Source organism: Bison bison, unplaced genomic scaffold (assembly GCF_000754665.1).
Source record: "Bison bison bison isolate TAMUID 2011002044 unplaced genomic scaffold, Bison_UMD1.0 scf7180017864235, whole genome shotgun sequence".
Lineage (NCBI taxonomy): Eukaryota > Metazoa > Chordata > Mammalia > Artiodactyla > Bovidae > Bison > Bison bison.
Window position 1 is genome coordinate 7,503,708 of NW_011494807.1, and position 24,007 is coordinate 7,527,714.

Genomic DNA, 24,007 nt, shown 5'->3' on the forward strand with positions numbered 1-24,007 from the left:
AGTGACTGAACAACAACAACAATTAATCTATAATCCAGGGATGACTTCTTGTTGAATCATGCAGTGGCAGTTCTCTTGAGTCTTTAGGTAAGGTCTAACTATCAGTGCAGATAACTAGCAACTTCTTTATAGATAGGTAGATAGGTATATAGACGGGTAAATAGATAGACTCTCATATCATAGAATTCACCTATTTAAAGTGTAGAATTCAATGTTTTAGTATAGTCAAAGAATTGAACAGTTATCACCACTATCAACTTTAGAAAATTTTCATTGCCCTCTCCCAAAACCCAATTAGTACTTATTAGCAGTCATTCTTCATTTACTCCCAATTCACGGCCCCACCCCCTTTGCCCTACCCTAGGCAACCACTTTCTGTTTCTGTAAACTTGCCTATATGTGGTGTTTTGTATCTGGATTCCTTCTGTTAGTGTATGTTTTTAAGGTTCTTCCACATTGGAGTGTATATCAGTACTTCATTCCTTTTGACTGCCAAATAATATTCCATTACTTGGATAGACTGTATTTTATTTACCCATTTGTCTGTTAATAAATACTGGAATTGGTTGCACCTTATTGAATATTATGAAAAATGCTGTTATTCATGTACGATTTTTGTGTGGATGTATATATTTTTGGTATATACTTAGGAGTGAAATTGCTGGGTTGTATGGTAACTCTAAGCTTAACCTTTTCAAGAACTACTACACTTGTTTTAAAGCATCTGCACCATTTTGCATTCCTACCAGCAATGTATGAGATTTCTACTCCCCACCACACTTGTTATTTATCTACCTTTTTTGATTACAGCCATCCTGGTGGGTGTGAAATCTTATCTCATTGTGTTCTTGATTTCCATTCCCTCAATAAGTAATGATGTTGAGCATCTTTTTGTGTGTTTATTGATCATCTGTGTATCTTGTTTGTAGAAATGTCTTCAGATACTTTGCTCATTTTTTAACTTGGCTTATTTGTCTTATTATTACTGAGTTGTAATGTCTCTTTGTCCCCTAGCTCCATGTCCTTTTCATATATGTAAGTTGCAAATATTTTTCCTCTGTGAGTTATTTTTAACTTTCTTAATGACGTCTTTTGCCACCAAAAAGGTTTTATATTTATAAAGTTCAGTTTATCTACTTTTTCTTTTGTTGCTTGTACTTTTGGTGTCTAAGAAATCATTGCCCAGTCCTAGATAACAGATTTATGCCTCTGTATTCTTCTTAGAGTTTTATAATTTTAGCTTTTACATTTAAGTCTTTAACACATTTTGAGTTTGTTTTTGCATATGGTATACATAAGGGTCCAAATTCATCCACTGTTTATGTCAAAATCCTGCTGTCCCAGCACTATCTTATGAGAAGAGCATTCTTTCACCCCCTGTATTGTCTTGATAACCTTGTCAGAAATCAGTTGACTATAAATGTGATTTATTTATTTCTGGGCTCTCAGTTTTATTCCAGTGACAAATATGTCTATCCTTATGTAAGTAGCATACTGTTTTGATTGCTGTAACTTTGTAGAAAATTTTAAAATTGGGAAGTATGAGTCTTTCAACTTTTGTTTTTTTCAAGATTGTTTGGCTATCCTGGGTTCCTTGAATTTCCCTTTGTGTTTCTGGATCAGCATGTTAATTCCTGCAAAGAAACGGTGGAAATTTAAAGAGGGTTGAGTCTATATATCCATGGCAGGAATAGTGCTAGCTGGGAGGGATTGGGGGCAAGAGGAGAAGGGGACGACAGAGGATGAGATGGCTGGATGGCATCACTGACTTGATGGACGTGATTCGGTGATGGACAGGGAGGCCTGGCGTGCTGCGATTCATGGGGTCGCAAAGAGACGCGACAGAGAGACTGATCTGATCTGATCTGAACAATATTAAGTCTTCAGATCTTTGAACATAGGATGCCATCAGTAACCTCTGGAGTGGTGTCTCTCAGCTCTTTGCAATTTGCTGAGAGCTTCTTAGGCTTCTGACAAACGGAGACAAACTGTCTTGTGTTTGATTCCTAGTGTCTGAGAGCTACCTTGGGAACAGGTCAAGGCTTGTGTAATAGACTTTATTTTCTGTCACTAGGAGCTACCCACTGAAACACAGACTCCATAGTCCTCCAGTTCCTCCTTGACTTGCAAAGACTGAGATAACTCTGACTCTACAGTATGAAATTCCACTTTTCCGTGTTTCTACTTGGTTCTCAGTTACTACATGTTACAACTATTAATACGTAGGAATTAAACCAGATTTTGTGACTTTGCAAGGGTTCCTGAAGCTTTCAAATGGAGTGACCACTACTAAGTTCTCAATGACCACAGTGAAGCAAATAGTGTTTTAACCCCCCTGGTGTATTCAGGGCTTTTCTAATAGAGAAGTCACATCATTTGTTTTGGGCCATACGCCACCAAGGCTACTTTTGTCTTATGAATGTAGAGGAAATGTGACATGTTCCTGGACCCACCAGTCATTGATCAAGTATCCACCTGCTTGGATGGTTTAGAACCAGCTTGTGAAAAGCATGCTCTTGTATACATGAGAAAAGCAGGAGATATGATTTGGCCTGAAGCCAGCCAGAAAATGTGCTAGTTGCATTCCATAGTCTGGGTCATGGGGTAAGACAAATGATCCCATCTGGCCTTAGACCTGTGGAGCTCCTGCGGGAATGCAGTGGCTTTGTCATACGGCATAATCTTGTAATCCTCTGTCCATCTGTGACTGGTCTGCTTCTCCAAAGGGGAGGAAGTTTTGCTGCCTCATTGTTCTATCACTTGTTGCTCACCGTCTCTTTGTTTCATGGCTCCAGTGTCTTACTTCTCTGGGTCTTCTGTGTGGACTCTTGGTATATTAAGTATCTAAGGCTGCCGGGAGACATTGTTTAGAGAGGTCATCCCCCACACTCACAGAACACACTTGTATAAGCAAATGTGTATACAGGAAAAGAAAATTCCTGAAGTTTTGAAAAACACCCTACAATTGGATCAAGAATTGCCTTGTTTTTCTAAAAGAAAAGTAGGCTCTGTATTATTTCATTGTCAACATTGGGTAGACTTATCATTTTTCATCACAAACTTACTTTGAATGGGTACCTCATACGGACGTTTTGAAATAAAAAACTTTGCTTTTCATTTAGATATCAGGTTTGGGGCAAAATAAATAACCTTAATTCAGGGAAGCAAGTGATTCTGTCTCCTTTCTCCTTGCTGTGGAGTTTGCTCTCAGTGATATGTAGAGAATTGCCAGAGAGGGTAGCAAATATGTGGGATAAAAGCAAGGCCTTTGCGAAAGAATCAGTGAAATCTAACTTGGGAACCTGGACTCTTCCCTTGAGCAAATTATCGAGATTTGATCTGTAGAGACACCAACAGTGCTCGGCCGCTGAGGACACTGAGGAGAGACGGATCTGGCCTAGGAGTGTGGAGATTAAAGAAAAAGGGTCAGGAGAGCTCTATCCCTCCTTACAAAGAAATGGACATACCTACACTCAGGAAGTCAGGCTCTAACGTGATAGACAGAGGAAGTCAGCTTGCTGTCTCACCAAGGTGCTCATTCACCACCCTTGTAACTTCATTCTCTTTTCTAATGTTTGATGGTCTTTTTTTTTTTTTCTTAAAGGAAATGAGACTCTTATTTATTTGTACTATAATTGATTGTCTCATTTTACCTAGTCATAAAAAAGTCTTCAATATGTACTGCCATAAATACTAACCAAAAATTGCATCTGACATCCCAGATACTATTTCCAAAAGAAATGTACCATTTTTCAAAAGAAGAGACATACACTTTTATTATATGCTGTTAATTAAAACTTTAATTTATTGATGTGTTTAGCCAATAGGTTACTTTATCAAACAGAGGCAGATTGCAGTAAAAAAAAAAAAAAGAGAGAGAAAGAGAAGAATGCCTGGGCTTTGTCTCCCACACCTCTGTTACACACACACACACACACACACACGTATAAGTGAGACGACTTTTCAAAATCATTATCCTGAAATTCCAGAAATATAATTAGGTCAATGTGTATGTGTATTTCCAGAGTAGTGGAGTGATATGCTTTGTAAAGTACTTCCCCAAAACACTAGAAACATGCCACTGTTTTTTTCTCCTTTTCAGTCAGCCAGATCACCTCTTTGCTGAGTGTTACAGCTAATCAAGATTTCTTTCCAGCTGTCTGGGAGGATAAGTAGCCTCCAGCCTGGTTCCCAACCCTGGCTAAGATCATTGTCACCTGGGAGCTCCTTTAACTTGTATATTCTTGGTCCCACTTCAGACCTACTGAATGACAATCTAGAGGGTGCCTGAGAAGGATGGAGCCATTGCCAGCCCATAACGTACCTTTTGTATAAATTTAGAAAAGGTTTGAAATGCCTCTGAGTGTGCTTCTTGGTAGTAGAAAGTAACAAGGTAGATTTATGCTCTGACTTAGCCCTTTAGCCAAAGGCTTTTGTGCAGTGTGCAACCGGCCCAGCCTTACTTGGTGGCTTTGTCTGTTACTTGAAAAGTAACCCCAGTAACTGTAGTGGCGATTACCCATCTGTGGGCTGGCCTCTGCTCTACCTTGCTATTCTAATGATTGAAGAAGTTGAAGTCCAGGGGAGCATTTCTGCTGCAGAAACCCTCATAGCCAGTGGCAGAAGACTAGAGGAAGCTTAGAGATTCCTTTCTAAGTGGCTCTACACACACCAACTTTGACCAGTTGAGTAAGGGAGCTGCAACTCCGGGTACTGATCTGTAACGCCTGAATTGTGATAGTAAGCAAATGAATGACTCACTATTTGGCCCTTCAAGGTATTGGGAGTGGACAGGGGAGTGGGAAAATGTAGCACATGCTTTGTTACATGTCTGTTTGTTACCTGGGCTTGGGAGAGGCAGTAACTTAAAAGCAGAACATGGGGTCCCTAAAGTGAGGGTGAAGGGAGGGACTCACCTTCCTTAACGAAAGGCTGCAGAAAAAGCCAGGCTTCCAGCTTTACCAATCTGCCCAGCATCCTGTCCTGTTTGCTTTTATCTGGGTCCAGACTAAGGCAGACCATGATTTCTGGTGTTGCCACTGCAAATGCAAACATCTCTGATTTACATTACTTATTTATCAAGATTGTTTTCAACGTGGTGACCAATAGCAGATCCTTTTTAATGGACCTTTAACATTTATATTAATAGTATGCAAAGAGAAAACTTTGATTTAACAACCATTTGCTGAGTGTCTCCACCTTGTATGCAACTGCAGCGTTTGGTGCTGGGAGCAGGAAGATGAGGTGGTACCAGCTCCTGGGGGCAGGAAGGTGCTGACAGCTCCCAGGGAAGGCAGTGGGCGGGCAGAGGTGGATACGCTGGGGAGTTGCTTGTCTACACTACTGTATGCCTTGGGTGTCCAGAGGATTAGAAAAGCAGAGACAGTGTTATGACCAAGTATTCAGTTGCAGAGTGTCTTTGGTTCCTCTCTCCTATAATCACCAAATCCAGTGATTATTAACAAATCACACTCTTCAGTGTAATAGATACTTAGTAGTTGGTTGCTTGGGAACAGGACATCGAATTGAAATCATTTCCTTCATTCATTGATGCCCAAATATTGCAATACTGGCATAAGGAATATAAACAATTAAGCAAGACCAGGAGTTTGGGTTAGATCTCTGAGAGGGAGAAATAATAACACCCCAAATGATTTATTTACTGCATTCACATAATCACAAATGCCTAGTGAATGCTGATTTCACATGAAGGCCACAGGCATAATGCATCATGCATTAAATGCATGAGCATTTCTTTAGAGCTGCTTAGCTGAAGTTTATCACGATCACTCAGCCATTGCCTAGCAACTCTTGAGGGCTATCAAAGAGCTCTTTGTCCTTGGTCCTGGCAAAAGCAGTCCCTCACAGATCTCCTTATCAGCGTTAGAACATTTATCAGGAAAAAATACTTCCATTGAACCAGAGAATCCTACAAATTTAAAGATATCCCCTTTGTGTTTTGTCCCTTCTTCCAAATAGTGTAGGAAATTGTTTCCCAAAGTACCTCATATTAAAGCCTCTATCTGTACTTCGATAAACATTCCAAAGGAATTTCCTCAAGATATCCTTTAGATCTCCAGTTGCTTTATAATCTGGACTAACATTTAAAATCACAGACCTGAGCTAATGAAAGTCTGTCTTGCCCCAAATAAGTAAGGCAGACATTTCCACTCCCTTAGCTAGCAAGGGTCCTTATTTTAGGTATACAGAATATTAACATGTTGGGCTTCCTGGTTTGAATGTTCTTCTCATATCTTCTTCAGAGAAACAAAGAATGGTATGGTTGCTCCATCCAATTAGAAAATGGTCCTGACTATTATGTTGGAAAGAGGAACTGTGCTTATTGACTCATTCAAGAGACATTTATTTAGCATCCTTCATGTACTGGGCTCTGCAGTGACAATCATAGGCACCAACTCTCATGGGACTGTGAGAATTCTTATATTACCCTGGATGGAGTATGGACCGGAGAGTGGTTTTTCATCTGCATTCTCTTCTGTACTTCTCTGGAATTCATCTCCCTCAGGTGCCATTGATTTAGTTCAAGACCTTGCCATTTTTTCCACTGTTAACCCAGGAGGAAAGCTCATACTCCATAGAATGGCATCCTTGGCGCTTCCTTTTGTGACCACTGCCTGGCTGCCCCACTGTCTTTCCTGCCTTTTCCAGCACCAATTTCAGCCGTCCCCAACACTTTTGATTTCTGAAGGATAGACACATACTTCTTAGGGCCTGAGCCTTGCACCACCATTCTATTAGCCTGGGACCCTTCTCCACCTTCACAAGCTACTTCCTTCCCTGATCATGATCTCCAGGCAGGATTGGATATGTCTTTACTGGGGCCATTGTCACCCTAGAGTTGGAGGTCTTTCTCCGAGAACCTGTCATTAGCAAGCCAGCAGTGTCTAGACCCCTTGAATATTTATTGAGCTGAATTATCTTTTCTGTCTTTGACAAATAAGAAACAAAAAGGTGTCTTATAGGACTCCAGCAAGGTTGGCAAAGAGTAAGATGAGATCAGTGGAAATAAGTAAGGCATAAAACACACACTCACACACAACACCCAGCCGCCTACCTTACCCCATAAAATAGTTAAAGCAAACTTATAGTTCCCTATCCTGGAGAAAGTTTCCCTGTAGGGTTAGCCTTATATGGAGGGCACATCAGTGTCCATACACTAACTGTGACCTAGAAAAGCACTTACCCCAGGGCTACTTCCTGAATTTCAGTCAGCCTTATAGATTTAAATTTCACAGTGATTTATTTCTTAGGCTTCTAACAGGTATGCTTTCTAAAATATTAATTTTCTAGAGGTGATAGCCCTCAGTAATAATACATTTATCTTATCCCTTTCTGACTATAAGATGAAGCAAAAGATAACAGAAGGGCACAGAGGTCTGAAAGGGATGAATAGCAACAGGAGAAAAAGGTGAAGCAAGAAGGAAAAAGACAGCTTCCTGCCTTTTTCCTGGAATTGCCACCTGACTGAGACATGCTTTATATTTGTGTCCAAATAGACTTGGCATTAATATCTGCAAAATGATGACTGACTGTTACTAGTGATAGAGAAAAAGAAAAGGAATTGAATTTTCAGGGTGAGTTGGTAATAGAATTGTTAAAATTTACTTGCCAAAAAAAGACTTCTTTGTAGCCCTAAAATAAATTATTTAAACGTAAGCTTGATTCTGTTGAAATATACTCATATGATTAGAGAAAGAAGTCTTGATAGGTGATCTCTAGAATTACCTGATTCTCCAGAAATGAAATGATGGGTAAATTACGTGAAAAAAAAGCTTATCTTTGCTATGGATCTCCTTGCTATATCAGGGACCTTGTTACATCTATGAAAATTACCTTGATAAAGTTCATTTTAACTGATTGTTATGCTAACCAGCTGGACAAACTTATTACTGAGGAGGAAATAGGTATAAACAAAGGATCCCTTTATTCTGATTTGTCAATCTGCCCTAGAGTTATTTTTCTTAACATGCTCTAATTGAGAATGTGCTAATTAATATGTAAATCATGATAATCTGTAATGTGGAAAAACAGCATATACTTTTTGATCTAGAATGTATTCCATTTCATTTTAACTGCAATTTATTAAGTGTCATGTAAAAATCTGTTAAGTAGCTGATAAATTAGACCATGTAAATGGCAGTATCTCTACCTCCCCCAAACTCCTACCCTAGAAAAACAGTGTCAAAACTCAGGATTAATTTTCAGGGTGATTGTCAGATTATCCAAATATTCACTGAGTTTCCACTTCTCTAAAATCCTAAGTGGGATTTGCCCAGGTAGCTCCAGACCAAAATGGCCAGGGTTGTCTGGGTCTCTATGAAGCTAGTGTCTCATTTTACCTGCTGTAACACAGGGGTCCTGGCTCATGATCAGAACCTGAACTTGAATTAGAGAATGAAACAGGTTACCTTTGTGGGTACTTCTTTCAAGTTTGCAAAACCAACTTTAGATGTGCAGCCTCTTTCTAAGTGGTTTGGTCCTCAGTCCATTTGCTGCTTCTGCCTAGTAATTGTGTCAGAACACTAGCTTAGACTTTGGGACTGTTTTAGCGTGCTTAGAGAGTAGAGCATTTGCAATCCCATCTCAGTTTGCAAGAAAGATCAAATATTTGTGAGCTCAAGGGAAAAAAAATCATAGTAGACCAGAATTCTGCATTTTATTCTATGGGGAACACTTAAACCCCAGTTGGCTTCTAACAGGCCTGCTCGCCTTTCTTCAGCCAGCAGTCCAGGCTGAAATAACAGTCTGTTGTCAATTCCAGCGAGACACAATGAGGCCTGTGCTTTTTCATGCCTGCTTAACAGCCTTTACCACGCGGAAGACTTTCAGATGGAGAAAACCAGGAAGAGTGAAAAGTGGAGTTATTTCAGTAGAAATGACTGGCCACCAATTAACAGTGTTCACGTTAGGGTTTGGAACTGCTTCTGTGTTAAGGTTCAGGCCATGGTAACTTTTCTCCTAATCAATTTAAGAGCAAAAACTGTAATTCAAAACATGGACTTGTCAGCCTCCTCAGTGCAAGCAGAATTCGCATTCTGAAATCGTCGGAGTGGGAGTGGGCTGGTTCTTACCGTGTTTTCACTTGGTCGGAGGCCAGCAGTCGCTGGTTCACTCCTAATTATAACTCATTCTTATTGCCTCTCAATAAAGAGAGCATTTCTTTGAGTTGTGAAGTACTGTGACTTACAAGAAAGAGGCCCCTATGGTATTTTGAATATGAATTTACAAAGGAGACTTCCATTTATCTGAAATAAAACCTGGTTTTATTTTTTGCAACTTTGGATTTTCTGTATGTTTCTTTTAGGCATTTGTTCACTGGTGACCGACTCTAAAGTTTCTCTGTTTCCAGACTAAGATTTAAATACCTGCATATGGGTTCTCAATAATCAATCACTTAGACAACAGCTATGAGTAACATCATTTGTGATATCCTGCCTGTGCTGGATTAAATGTTTAAAGAGGAATTTGGTGGCACAGATTAGTATATCTTTCTGTCTTGCATAATGTATTTTCAAAATATTTTAAGATTATGTTTGTTTGCTCCAGGGGAAGATTTTCTTTATGTAAAATTATTTAACCACCTTTTTCTTACTCTATCTGTCCATGCTTTGCCTATTTTTCTATAAAAAATAAAGAATGGGGAAGGAAGGAAGGCCCTGACGGCTAAATCATATAGTATTTTTGATAAATTTTGCCTTCAATTGACAGAGCCCTTGGGCTTCTTCTCTGCTTTCTCCTTCCAAGGAAGAAAAATCAGTATAACAAAGATGTTGTATTCCTTCTCCTTCATGATGCTATAGAGAATAGTCCTGGGGTTATTTTAATGTTATGATGATATGATATATGATACAATATATGATGATGAACTGCTGTGTATAAGTGGATTTTAAGTTTTAGATCATCCCTACTCACTGCTACCCATGATAACTCAGGTGTGATATGGTGACCTTGGTCCTGGTCTCTGACTTAGCATCCGAGGCGTCCACCCTCACAGCGTCTCACCCAGCCTTGCCCGTGTGCCTCGTTTCAGGTGTCCACTGTGACAGCGTGTGTGCTGAGGGGCGCTGGGGCCCCAACTGCTCCCTGCCCTGCTACTGTAAAAATGGGGCTTCCTGCTCCCCCGATGATGGCATCTGTGAGTGTGCACCAGGGTTCCGAGGCACCACTTGTCAGAGAAGTAAGTGTCTCGGTAGCCCGCACCTCCCGTCTTCCCTTCTCAGATCACCGTGTACACAATTTTGATCTCTCAGTTCATAGAGATGATCTGTTGCAGTCGAGGGCAGAGGAGTGGCATAGGTCATCCTGTCCTTTACAGAGCTGTCCTTGCTCCATAGCCCTGCCCCAAAGGCTTCATTTTTTCCATCCTTCAGGACTAACCTAACAGATGGGGCTCTAGCCATTTCTTCTCAGTAATGATTTCATTGCCTCATTGGCACCATCGTCAGTTTCCTGATCCTGCCTTAAACCTTGCAAATGGTGTTCCAGAAATCCATTGACCTGTAACTATTTTATTCAGCCGTTTTGGCATTGGCCTTACCTCAATTACCAGAAGTCAACATCAGCCAAACCTACCGGCAAATTATACATCCTGCTAGTAATCTGAAAGCCAGTGCTCTGGGGGAAAAGGATTGCAGAATTAAAAATGGGGACTGATGACATGGGTTAATAGAATTTTTGAGTTAGAGAGTATGAATCCATAAGATTTCTCTAGTCTTTTAGTAAATGTAATAAAAAATGAATATATGACTAATTATAAGATACATTATTCTATTTTTTAATTATTAGTTTTTGTACTAAGAGTTCTATGCTGTCTTTCTATACTTAAATACAAATAATGTCTTGTGAAGAACCTAATTATGAAGCATTTTGCTTTTTCACTTTTCAATCACAATCATTAACCTGAACCATTTTGAGGAGGGACAATCTTTTGATTCTGACTGTAGATCTATTTATTGCCAGTAATGACTCTTAAAGAATAAAGGATTAACATGTGAGTATTTATTTGGTCCTTGTTGGTATTTAGAATTTTCTTTCTCTCATTTATTTGCTCAATGAAAATTCTCCAGGCCCTTGCTCTATGCCAAGCTTCAAGCTAATTGGGGCCATAAATGGGAAAATAAAGAGAACTAAGACATTTGCTTGCCCTCAAGCAATTCAGAGTTTCCTAGCTTCTTTTCATTATTAAAAACTGCCCTTATTCCTTTTGTCGTTGATTTATGCTTGGAAAATTCTCAGTATCACTAAAAATAAATTTTTTTTATCCCAAACTTGAACCAGATCCTTATGTGGAATACAGGAGAAACATGTCTCAGGGAAGATAACTATTTCCTTTCTGTTTTCAGTCTGCTCCCCTGGTTTTTATGGGCATCGCTGCAGCCAGACGTGCCCGCAGTGTGTACACAGCAGTGGGCCCTGCCACCACATCACAGGCCTGTGTGACTGCTTGCCTGGCTTCACAGGCGCCCTCTGCAATGAAGGTAGGGTGCACAGACTTTGGCAGAAATATGTGGTGGTGAGCACACCCCATACAGTCTGTCCTCAGGCTTCCCAAAGGACGCATTTGCAGCTAGCGGCGGCTCCTGGTATGCTGTGTCTGCAGCTTCTGTAAATATGGCTTTGAGCTTTGGGAAAGCTGGCTTGCCAGTCCAGCACAATCTCTTTATTCTTTGAGCTGTGCTACTCTTCAGTTTTAATTGGAAACAGTCTTCCATGAAAAATCAATATGAGGGAGGATTTTGATTCCCTGAGCGAGAAGCCAACGGAGATTTCTAAAAGTGTGGTGATGTCTCCTGGTTTGTGATGCCTTAATGAGGGTCTTTGGCTTCAGATGTTTGCAAAAATGAGCCCATTTAGGATGAGGGATGCTCTGGAGTGGAAGCACCTTACCAGAGGGACAGCTGGATTGATGACCTTTAAAGTCGTTTCCTATCCTAAGAGTCTAGGCTTCTGTGAGATGAGATGTAATTATGAGTTTCTGACCTATAATTTATTCACAGTGTGTCCCAGTGGCAGATTTGGGAAAAACTGTGCAGGAATTTGTACCTGTACCAACAATGGAACCTGTAACCCCATTGACCGATCTTGTCAGTGTTACCCAGGGTGGATCGGCAGTGACTGCTCTCAACGTAAGTCTTGTTTGGGAACAACTGGTCGGCCATGTATTTCCATTTGTTTTCAGTTTCTTTAGGATCAAAATATGAGTATTTAAATAATTAAGAAATAATATATGAATAGTTAGAAGATTTTTTTAAAATTTTAAGTAGCTTTTCTCCCCTCATTAAGAGTTCTCTGCAATGATCCTGTGTTTAAATCTTTTTTTGCATTATTTTATTTTATTATTATTTTTTATAAATTTATTTATTTTAATTGGAGCTTGCTTACAGTATTTAAATCTAACTCATGCCTTGGAAAGAACCTAAACAGCTAGCACTTTGCTTATTCACTGAAATGATTTTCCTTTGCAAAATGAGGGTCTTGTACTCAGAAGCCATTCAAAGCTTCATTCCAGACTTCAAGTGTCATATTGTTTTCCCTTTGCTCTTGGGCAAAAACGGTACACACAATTATGGGAGAAATTTTTTTCTTTTTTTAAATTAATTCACATTTATGTATTATCTTTTGGGGGCCATGTTCCCTACTGGATAACCGTATAGAAATTGTAAGTGTTCCTTCTTTTAAGTAGTTATGTTCTTGAAGCATTGGTATGAATATAAAGCAAATCATTTTACCCCCATAATCTTATGTTACTTTATCTGAGGTTCTCATTGCTCTTTGATAGGCGATGACCCCTGATAATTTAGTTTGATTATGTTCTGCTTCGTCCAGTTAAGAGTATTTATAGTAAATCTGTTCTCACATGAAAATAGGAGCCTTCATGTTTAAAACAAGCCTCTCAGGACAAGTCTAGAGTGGAGTGACAAGTGCAGGTTTAGAGACCACAGACAAGAATTATGTGACCTTGAGTACTTATCTCAAGTCACACCATATTGCCCATCTAATCTCTACTCAAATGTCCTCTCCTCAGAGATACCTTCCATAAAGGAATAGCTCCCATCATTTTGTCCCCATTTCCCTATTTTATTTTTTCTTATAGTCCTTACTGCCCTTATGTTTTAGCTGACTGGCTGGGTGACTAGCTGGCTGGGTGGCTGGCTGATTGGTTTGCCTGCCTCCCCTACAAAAATGTAAGCTTTCAGAGGATGCTGTGGACCCTGCCTTGTTATCTGCCATCTCCCCTGGACCTAGCACAGCACTGGGCATATCTAGGTGCTCAGTGTGGGTTTGTTAAATAGCTAACTCTGTAAGCTTGGGATGATGTTTGCTCTGCCCACCTCGGTCTGCAGCATGTGAATGAATATCATATCATAGTGATGGCCACCGTTGGCACCAGCATCGCCATCTGGGTTTGAGCCCTGTGTGGAGCACGGTCGTTCTCAGTCCTGATGCTCACTGCTGACCCGTCCACTGAAGGAGCTGTGGACAGGTGGGATCAGGTGGGTGGGATCCTCTCTGTGGGGTGCTGGCCTAGGGACTCGCACTGAACTCTCCACGCTGTGCTGTGCTTTCAGCTTGTCCCCCTGCGCACTGGGGCCCGAACTGCATCCATACATGCAACTGCCACAACGGGGCCTTCTGCAGCGCCTACGACGGGGAATGCAAATGCACTCCGGGCTGGACGGGGCTCTACTGCACTCAGAGTAAGCGGCACGCCTTCCGAGGCTCACCAAAAGTCGGGGCTGGGGGGAGGCACTCCTGGGGACACGGCCCTACCCTGCACATGGATGAGCTGAGCTCATCAGGGTTCCTGGTATTGGAGGGTTTCTTCACCTAGTGACCTCTAGACGTCTGAATTCCTCTGGGTGGTTAAGAGCTGCCACGTTCCAGGCTTGCTGTCCCCGGGTCATATCAGGACGCTGAGGTGGAATAGTGCCGTAAGTGACAGCGTGCAGCTTCTTTCTCTTCTCTCCTTTCACCAGGCCCTAGTTATACGGCTCAGTTGTTCTAGTAGCACAAAGATTAAGATAAGTGACAGTTACTAGAAATGAAGTGAACACAGCAAGCCTCACTGCCTGACCTAATGTGCGCTCTGGGAGAAGACCGATTCAGAGGTTCTAGAATTTTAGGGAGCTTCAGAGTCACCAGGCTGATTGGACTAGTACAACTGCTGGCGCTGCTCCCAGAGTGTCTGATTCAGCTGGTCTTGGTGGGACCTGAGAATCCACATTGCTAACACCCTTCCAGGAGTTGATATCAGTCAGGGATCATGCTTCAAGAACCACGCATTCTTTCTTCCATTTTATATCCCATAATATCCTCACCACCTCTTCTTCTAGGAGACTTTTAGCATTATAGGGTATAATGTACAAAGGAATTCACAGCTCAGTGCTGTGGGGAAAAAAAAAAAAAGACTGATCTCTGCCCTTTTGTCTGCAATGCAATAAAGGAGGCAAGACAAGAGAGCACGCATTATGGTGATCATTGACAATAATATATAATTTCAAATCACGAAAATGAGCTAAGGAAGAAAGATGGGTCAGAAGTTAAGCAATTCTTATTTAATACTAATTAGAGAACAAAATTAGAGAATACGTTGAACATGTCTTTGGGAAGTTTCTAGAAGGATATGTAGACCTTGAGCTGTGATGGTGTCTCAAACATATTCTGCCAAGATTGTATATGTAGGAAGTTTTTCAGCTCTTCAGGGGAAAGTACTTAAAACTTAGAGTGTGTAATTCTAAAATTGGGACCTGCTTCAATCAGAGGGCCTTTTAAAGTTAAAGTAGCACAACTCAGTGGGAGGCACGTGGGGTCTGAGCCAGACCTCCCTGTGTTTGTATCGTGGCCCTGCTATCCTGCCATTTGCTGGCTGTGTCACACGGACGCGATTCCCTTCTATAGAGGGAGACTATCCCTGTGTTTCTGGGCTACTGTAAAGATTTCATGAGAAGATGTAGGAAAAGAATCTGGCACAGGGTAGGTGCTAAATGGATATGTAGCAGTGATGTCACTTGCTGGCATCCTTACTCTGCCTCTGTTTCTTGAAACATGAACTTTCTTTAAAACCACTATAAGAAAAAGCACATGTGATGCATGGAAACAGCCTGCACTGAAGCTTTCATGATGGCGGAGAGCCCTGAGCTCTCCTGCAGGGCCACTCTGGCCCAGGAAAGCCAGGAGGGCTTGTGCATGTCCTCGGTCCAGTGGTCTTTGTCTTGAAAATTGTGCAGCAGTAAGAAGGCTCATTGCTTTTTTTTTTTAACAATGCACCCATGAAGTACAGTTTTGGTTTTTTTTTCAAGTTCAGAATTCTACTATATATCTTTGCAGAAGAAGATGCTATTTTCTAAATTAGTAACAGATACAGAAGACAGGCCTAGTAGCAGACTTGGAAACATTCTGTATTGTAAGTAGAAGCATGTAGGCAATTTTAGCATAAAGTACTCAGTTCAATTCATGGAATTTGAATCCAAGATTTTAATAGTTGAGTGAAAAAAAAACTAAAAGAAATGTCCCCAGACATCCATGGGGTTGATGGGATGCTTTTTTTTTAGAAGACACCAAACCTTTTATGTGTTACCTGAAAAGAAATAATACAAATGAACTTACTTACAAAACAGAAAGTGACTCAAAGACTTAGAGAATGAACTTATGGTTGCTGATGGGAAGGGATAGTTAGGGAGTTTGTAATGGACATGTACACACTGCTGTATTTAAAATGGATAACCAACAAGGACCTACTGTATAGCACATGGAAATCTGCCCAAGGTTATGTGGCAGCCTGGATGGGAAGGGAGTTTGAGGGAGAGTGGATATATAGATGTGTATGACTGGTCCCTTTGCTGTTCACCTGAAACTCATAAAACTGGTAATCGGCTATACCCCAATATAAAGTAAATGGTTTAAAAAAAAAAAAAGAAGAAGAAGAAGATAGCAGCCTGCCTCCTGGGATACAAGTGATGGTTAAACTGCCCCAGGCATGGAACTGTTCTGCCTTCCGCTCAGGAAGCTTCCTCCAAAGAGCTCCAACTTGGGACTTCACAAAAGCTGTTGTAAGAAGCTTTGACTGTATTACTATCTTTATTCTCTCTCTACTGGCTCAGCATCCTTCAGATTCAAACACATTGGAGGCAGAGCTGAGTTTCTCCTCGATGGCCTCTTGACTCTGCTGTCCTTCCTTCCCGCACAGGATGTCCCCTGGGCTTCTATGGAAAGGACTGTGCGTTGGTATGCCAGTGTCAAAACGGAGCCGACTGCGACCACATCTCCGGGCAGTGTACTTGCCGCACTGGCTTCATGGGGAAGCATTGCGAACAGAGTGAGTGTGAGAGCGTAGCATCTCTGGGTGCTGCTGTTCCTACATAGCTGGCAATGTGAAGGAAGGACCCACGGCTCTGAGGGTGTTTGAGCTGATGGTTGGTCACTTCCCAGCACCGTTGATTTCCCCTCCCAGAGACCTGGCCACCTTGGGATTCTTGCTGGCTGTCTTTGTCCTCAGAATTCTCCTGAGGAACTGACAGTGATCTGGGTGGAGGGGGTGTGGCTACTAGGATGAAGACAGTATTCAAATTTTCCATCTGTTCATCCTGGCTCTCTCTTCCTCCCCTTCTTGTTTTTGAAACGTGGCTGCTCAGAGCTTTAAAAGAGCCAGTCAAGTGTTCTTCATGGCAGAGGCAGAACCTGATCTCACGATGGAGGAATGTGCATTCAGGGGGGCTGGGCACCCAGGTGTGTGTGTTAGTTATTCAGTCGTGTCCTTTTTGTGACCCCATGGATGTAGCCCACCAGGCTCCTCTGTCCATGGAATTCTTCAGGCAAGAATACTGGAGTGGGTTGCCATGCCTCCTCCAGGGGATCTTCTTGACGCAGGGATCGAACCTGGGTCTCCCGCATTAGCAGGCAGATTCTTTACCATCCAAGCCACCAAAGAAGCCCACAGGAATCCAAGAGGAGTATGCATTCAAAGGGGCTGGGAACCCAGAGCCAGATCCACTATAGGGGCGGGGGTGAGTCTGTGCAAACATGGCTACGCTTTTGACAACTTTCTCTTGATAGTGGTTTTATACTGTTTCCACTAACTACTCCTCATCTTAATCTTAACAACCCTCCAGACAATATATTGCCTTAATTTTTTTGTTCTTGTTGTAAAAAATCCCACTCAAGGAGAGTATGCTCCGTAGGAATTCCCCATCCTTATGTTTCCATTTCTATTCCATCAGCTATGCAGCTGCTCCCAGGGCTGTAAGAACATTAGCCTTAGACTTAATGTTTCAGAGTAGTTTATTATTCCTTTCTCTGTGACTTTCATTCAGCGTTCACACTGAATAAATCAGGCAATGGCACCCCACTCCAGTACTCTTGCCTGGAAAATCCCATAGACGGAGGAGCCTGGTAGGCTGCAGTCCATGGGGTCGCTAAGAGTCGGACACGACTGAGCGACTTCACTTTCACTTTTCACTTTCATGTATTGGAGAAGGAAATGGCAACCCACTCCATGTTCTTGCCTGGAGAATCCCAGGGATGGGGGAGCCTGGTGAGCTGCCGTCTATGGGCTCGCACAGAGTTGGACACGACTGAAGTGACTTAGCAGCAGCAGCAGCAGTAGAGCTTATGAGGCTCACTCTCTTATCATAAATGACAGGAAAGGTGCAGGACGCTTCCTGCTTACAGAGGGTGTGCTCTTGAGAAAGACGTACCAGAGATTACATGGCTGTAGGGGCATTGTTGCCTGGAAAGGTCGGCAGGGCTTTGGCAATAAAGCATTATGCTCCCTCCATCAGGCTCCCTCCCCAGATCCTCATATCACCACTGGACAGTCAGTTTGTCTCAATCTTATTTGCTAAACTCTAGAATTGTGCTTGTACTAAGTTGCTTTAGTGGTGTCTGACTCTTTGCAACCCTATGGGCTGTAGCCTGCCAGGCTCCTCTGCCCATGGGATTCTCAAGGCAAGAATACTGTAGTGGGTTGCCGTTTCCTTCTCCAGGGAATCTTCCTGACCTAGGGATCGCGCACGCATCTCTGTCTCTGGCAGTGGCAAGCAGGTTCTTTACCACTGGAGCCACCTAGGAAGCCCAAACCCTAAACTCTAGAATATATTTGCATATCCTTGCATCTAGTAAAATACCAAGAGTGATATTCAGGAGTCAGCCTGGACAAAGATAGCCCCATTTTAGTTCTGCACTGCTAGTTCATTTAACCATGAAACAGGTACTTGGTCGCACAGTTGCCTGCACACCACTTTGTGTATGCAATATAATTGTGTGTGTACATGTCTACACATGTAATTATGTGTGTACATGTCTAAACATATAAGTAAGTAAGTAAGTAAGTAAGTGAAAGTCGCTCAGAGGTGTCCAACTCTTTGCGACACCATGGAATTCTCTGGGCCAAAATACTAGAGTGGGTAGCCTTTCCCTTCCCCAGGGGATCTTCCCAACTCAGGGATCGAAACCAGGTCTCCTGCATTGCAGGTGGATTCTTTACCAGCTGAGCCATGAGGGAAGCCCAAGAATATTGGAGTGGGTAGCCTATCCCTTCTCCAGCGGATCTTCCTGACCCAAGAATCGAACTGGGGTCTCCTGCATTGCAGGTGGATTCTTTACCAACTGAGCTATCAGGGAAGCCCCCCTAAACATGTATGCACATGTATATATACTTGGAAACCAGAATAGGCTTTAAACTGACTTTCACTTAAATGCTAGACTATTTATAGTCTTATTAAAATAAGCACATCTTAAAGTACTTCCATGATTACTCTGAACATCAAATTAAAACGTCCCGATTTTTGGAGACTTCTCCTAATGCTCCTATGTAAACAGAAACCCTGTGTCTGACAGAGAACTCTGATAATAATTGTGCATCGCCCCCTGCTGCTCATTTTACAAAAAACATCTTTATTTTGTCATGAGGATTTTTACATTTAACATGCCTAGCCTATTCTTTGAAATTCATGCCTAACTCTTACACAACTATATCATAAAAATCCCATTATTTTAGTGTCTCAGACTTCAACCTGCAAATCCAAATTTTGAGGCTTTCTGTGGTAAATAAGAGCTTCCCTGGTGGCTCAGACGGTAAAGAATCCACCGGTAATGTGGGAGAACTCAGTGGGATCCCTAGGTTGGAAAGAATCCCTTGGAGAAGGGTTTGGTAACCCACTCCAGTATTCTTGCCTGGAGAATCCCCATGGACAGAGGAGCCCATGGGGTACCAAAAAGTCAGACATGGCTGAGCGACCAAGCACACACATGGTAAATGAAGTTCTTACCTAGAAAATTAACAAACTTGCCCTCTCCCTCCTTCCCAGTTCCCAGCTGAACTGAAGGCAGAATATGCCTTCAGGCAGATCTTAAAGCTTACAGTAAAATATGCATCTTCCCAAGGAAGCATCTCCAGTTTGTATTTTTCAGTGTAGTCCCCTTTTATCCCATAGTTTTGCCTGGTGGCATCATCTCAGATTGCCCTTAATGATGATCTTCATCAGATCTATTGGGATTCCTCGTACTCTCTACAAACCTCCATCAAGGAGGAGGGCATGTAGACTCTGAAAGAGCCAAGAGCTGTGATGAGAGTCTCAGTCTCCAGTCCGTTGCTGCCTGGCCTCTAGAGTCCCAGCGTGACTCAGGGGATGCCAGACAGCTGTAGGCCACCCTGGATGGTTCAGGTCTCCCTGGACAGGGATCCCCTGAAAAGGCTGGCTCCCAGGCACACCAGATCATACAGTGAGACCCTTACCCCAGGTTCCCAAGGCTGGAGAGCTACATTGGACTCTCATCTCCTTCTCAGAGTGCCCTGCAGGAACGTATGGCTATGGCTGTCGCCAGATATGTGACTGTCTGAACAACTCTACCTGTGACCACATCACCGGAACCTGTTACTGCAGCCCAGGATGGAAGGGGGCACGATGTGATCAAGGTAAGGATGCACAGATGATTACTCAGGTGGAGACACTGCAGCTCAAAGAAGCTGAGTGATTCGCCCGAGGTTACCTATGTTAATATCTGTAGTAGAATATATTAGGATTTCCAAAGCTCATGACTTTTCCACTGTGCCTTCAATTTTTTCAGCTTTATTGAGATATAATTAGCTGTAAAAAAGCAACACACACATATATAATTATACTTTGTACACACACACACACACACACACACACAAATTGGGTTGGCCAAAAAGTTCATAACGGTATACAGAGAAACCTGAATGAACTTTTTGGCCAGCCCAATACAACACATATGTAAAAAAACAAAGAATACCACTTGATAAAATCTGACATATCTATACATCCATGAAACTATCACCACAATAAAAATAATGAATATATCACCACCCCCCAAAATTTCCTCATGCTGTTCCCGACCACCGCTGTCCTCTAGGTCTCAGGTGAAAAGTGATCTACTTTCTGTCACTAGAGATTAGTTTGCATTTCTTAGAATTTTGTATATGTAGAACCATACTCTCCTCTTTTTCATCTGATTTTATTTACTTAGCATAATTATTTTGAGATTGAACCATGTTGTTGGGTATCTCCATACTTCAATTCCTTCTGTTGCTGAATAATATTCTATTAGGTGGTTATACCATAATTTGTTTACCCATCCGTTCACCTGTTAATGGACATTTGGACTGCTTCCAGTTTGGGCTACTGCAGATAAAACTATTGTGAACAATAGTGTTTCAAGTCTCTGTGGCATCATAGGGTTTCTTTTCTCTTGGGCAAGTTCATAGGAGTAGAAGGATTGGGTTGTATGGTGGTTGCATGTCTAGCTTTTTAAGAAACTTGTGCCCGTGGTTCTTAACTAGGATGCGTGGTAATGACGTCATCAGTAATCAGTCCTATTCTGGGATAGATGGCGCCCTTGAGAAAGATGGTTCTGAAGCATGAGAGCTCCTAGTGCAGGTGGTCTTAAATATACGGGTGATAAAGGCTTTTAAAAATTCATATAGAAATTTCATAAAATTCTTGTAAGTGGAGTTATCTTAAACTGTACACTATGTGGGTATTTGTATTTAACTTTCTTTCATAAAATAACTTTGACATGTTCATGATTTGTACTTGGCCATCATAAAAATCTGACATCATATTCCACAGTCACATCATTGTTACAATGCATTGTGCATTGTGATCACACTACATTGGCCGTGGTTCCTTTCGAGGCAGGTTGTCTTATAAGAAGTTCCAGCATTTAGAATCATATAGTCATAGGGACACTTGAGCTGGAAGAACCTTCATGAAGGCCAGTTTCCTCTTTTACAGATGATGAAACTGCAGCCTAGGAGCTTAAGGGAAAGTTCAAAATGTATGAATCAGTTTTTTTTAGATGCCAGGTTTCTTGACTCTCAACTCATATCACTTGTGTCTTCACTTGATGGAACTTGAGGGAGAACCATGTAAAGCGAAATTTTGAATTTTAATAAGTAAGGTTTTAGGTGAGGTGATGTTACCTGGTATTGGGACAGATCTTTCTGTCATAGAAAATTCTGCATAGAATATATTTTCTGATCTTAGGACCTTTCTGAAATTAGGACCAGACAGATCCTGATCTTGGACTAGATTTATAATGGCTGCTGCTGCTGCTACTAAGTCGGTTCAGTCGTGGCTGACTCTGTACGACCCCATAGACAGCAGCCCACCAGGCTCCCCCGTCCCTGGGATTCTGCAGGCAGGAACATGGAGTGGGTTGCCATTTCCTTATTCAATGCATGAAAGTGAAAAGTGAAAGTGAAGTCGCTCAGTCGTGTCCGACTCTTAGCGACCCCATGGACTGCAGCCTACCAGGCTCCTCCGTCCATGGGATTTTCCAGGCAAGAGTACTGGAGTGGGTTGCCATTGCCTTCTCTGAGATTTATAATAGACTTATTCTTAATTGGAAGGAAAATTACTTTCCTCTTAGAAATGCTAAAGAGAGACATACTATTAAGTTAGGGATTTGAGTTAGCCATTCATAAACTTAATGCTGGATAATAAACAAAAAACAATAAAAATTAGATAAATTGTTATCCCCATCTAATTTCTGGTCTAAGCATTTAATCAGAAATCTGGGAGATGCTCCCAAACCCTACTGTTGAATCTTTGGGTTCTCTTTTTTTTTTTTTGAAGCCTTAGAGAATCCTTCTTCTGGACACAGACAAACCAACAACGTCCGGTTTGTGTCCGAAAATGAAGAATGTTTGTTCTTCCTTCCTGCTCTGTTTTCAGAAGTTTCCAAATGAAAATTTCATGTACTGAAAATACCCAGGCTTTATTAGCACTGTGGGAGATTTTTGTAAATAGAGATCAAATATCTGTCCGGCACATTGTCATCCTCGCTCACATCTCTTTTCTTCCGTTTCTAGCTGGTGTTATCATAGTGGGGAATCTGAACAGCCTTAGCAGGACCAGTACAGCTCTCCCCGCTGACTCCTACCAGATCGGGGCCATCGCGGGCATCATCATTCTCGTCCTAGTTGTTCTGTTCCTCCTGGCGTTGTTCATTATTTATAGACACAAGCAGAAGGGGAAGGAGTCGAGCATGCCAGCGGTTACCTACACCCCTGCCATGAGGGTCATGAATGCAGACTATGCCATTTCAGGTGAGACTGGACTCGCTAGAGGTATTTCACTCATGAAAAGCGAGACTTCATCCTGGTTCTTTGAAACCGAGTGTTAGGCTGTGCTGCCCGTTGGTACTGTCCATTAGCCTTGAGCAGCTTTTATGTTTGGAGACGACGCATTGTTAGAGATGTGTTTTATGTGTCAACAGTGGTAAAATCATCACTGTTTTCTCTTATGAGAGATTTAAAATTGGGTTCATTATATGGTTGCTTTAAATGTGGGGAATGTCAACCTAGAAGGAGCTTTGCTGGACGCCTGATCCCAAGCTGTTGCCATATGTGGGGGACAGGGACGGGAGAGGAAGAGGTGCCATAACTTCACCAAGGTCATGGAGCAGATCAGAGAAAAAAAAACAGGTCTTCTGTCTTTGGCCTTGGGTTCTTCCCAGGTACCCTCCAGCCTGTCCTGGAGCCCATGTACATTATTAGTCACACAGCAACCAAGTCACATAAACAGTTCGGGGGGATTAGCAAGAACCAAGGCTGTTTTTTTAATAAAACCCCTGAATCTTCCTTTTTGTCACAAGACCCCATAAAAGTAAATTTTTAAGTAATGCATTCAGTCTTCAGAAGATTCATATAAGTGAAGAATTTGCAAACTTAAGGTATTTGTTAATTTGGGGGCAATCAGTGAAGGGTTTCAGGTTTATAAATAAAGTGATTCTGGGGGAATTCATAAAGTAGCTGATTTACTTAGTGGTGTGTTTCTAGTGCAGAGTATTGTCTGGACTTCCCTGGTATTCCAGTGGCTAAGACTCCATGCTCCCAATGCAGGGGGTCTGCCTTCAATCCCTGATCAGGGAACTAGATCCTACATGCCTCAACTAAAACCCAGCACAGTTAGATAGATAGAAATATGGATGGATGGATGGATGGATGGATAGGTAGGTAGGTAGATAGATTGATTTACAAGTAGATAGAGAAATAGAAAGAATATTGTGTCAAGAGCTCAAGTGTTTAAACACAGAGGAAAGTTACAGTGGAAGAAGCTTCAAAGCAATGCCTTCCCAACTTGTACAAGCCCCAGAGCAGAGAGCAGTTGTTGGTGGATGCTTTCAGACTTTTCCAGGAGGTGGGCAGAAAGGCAGGCGCCTGCTGCTTCCACAGGCTTCTCTGAGCATGCCGGGCAGGAGGGGATTCTGCCCGCTTGTGATCTGGAATCAGTCCAAACATTTGTTCTTGTCGCTTCACTTCCCTCTTTCCCACACACGTTTAAGGAGCCTGCCATCTTAACCATTTCCTTCTTTGTTGTCAGAAACCCTTCCTCATGGCAACGGTGGAAATGCTAACAGCCATTACTTCACCAATCCCAGTTACCACACGCTCACTCAGTGTGCCACATCCCCTCACGTCAACAACAGGGACAGGATTGCCAAGGTGAGAGGAGATGGTCCAGGT

The 24,007-nt window shown here is 42.1% G+C and overlaps 1 protein-coding gene across 2 annotated transcripts in view; it reads left to right on the plus strand.

The window, feature by feature from the left end:
- Positions 1 to 24,007, plus strand: part of MEGF10 (multiple EGF-like-domains 10) — a 179,865-nt gene that overhangs the window by 143,571 nt on the left and 12,287 nt on the right. For both annotated transcript variants that reach the window (XM_010846328.1, XM_010846327.1), the window contains exons 14-21: positions 10,052 to 10,198; positions 11,364 to 11,498; positions 12,018 to 12,146; positions 13,590 to 13,718; positions 16,208 to 16,336; positions 19,805 to 19,933; positions 22,352 to 22,588; positions 23,865 to 23,986. In XM_010846328.1, the coding sequence (XP_010844630.1) occupies positions 10,052 to 10,198; positions 11,364 to 11,498; positions 12,018 to 12,146; positions 13,590 to 13,718; positions 16,208 to 16,336; positions 19,805 to 19,933; positions 22,352 to 22,588; positions 23,865 to 23,986 (1,157 nt within the window). The remainder of the gene's footprint in view (positions 1 to 10,051; positions 10,199 to 11,363; positions 11,499 to 12,017; positions 12,147 to 13,589; positions 13,719 to 16,207; positions 16,337 to 19,804; positions 19,934 to 22,351; positions 22,589 to 23,864; positions 23,987 to 24,007) is intronic.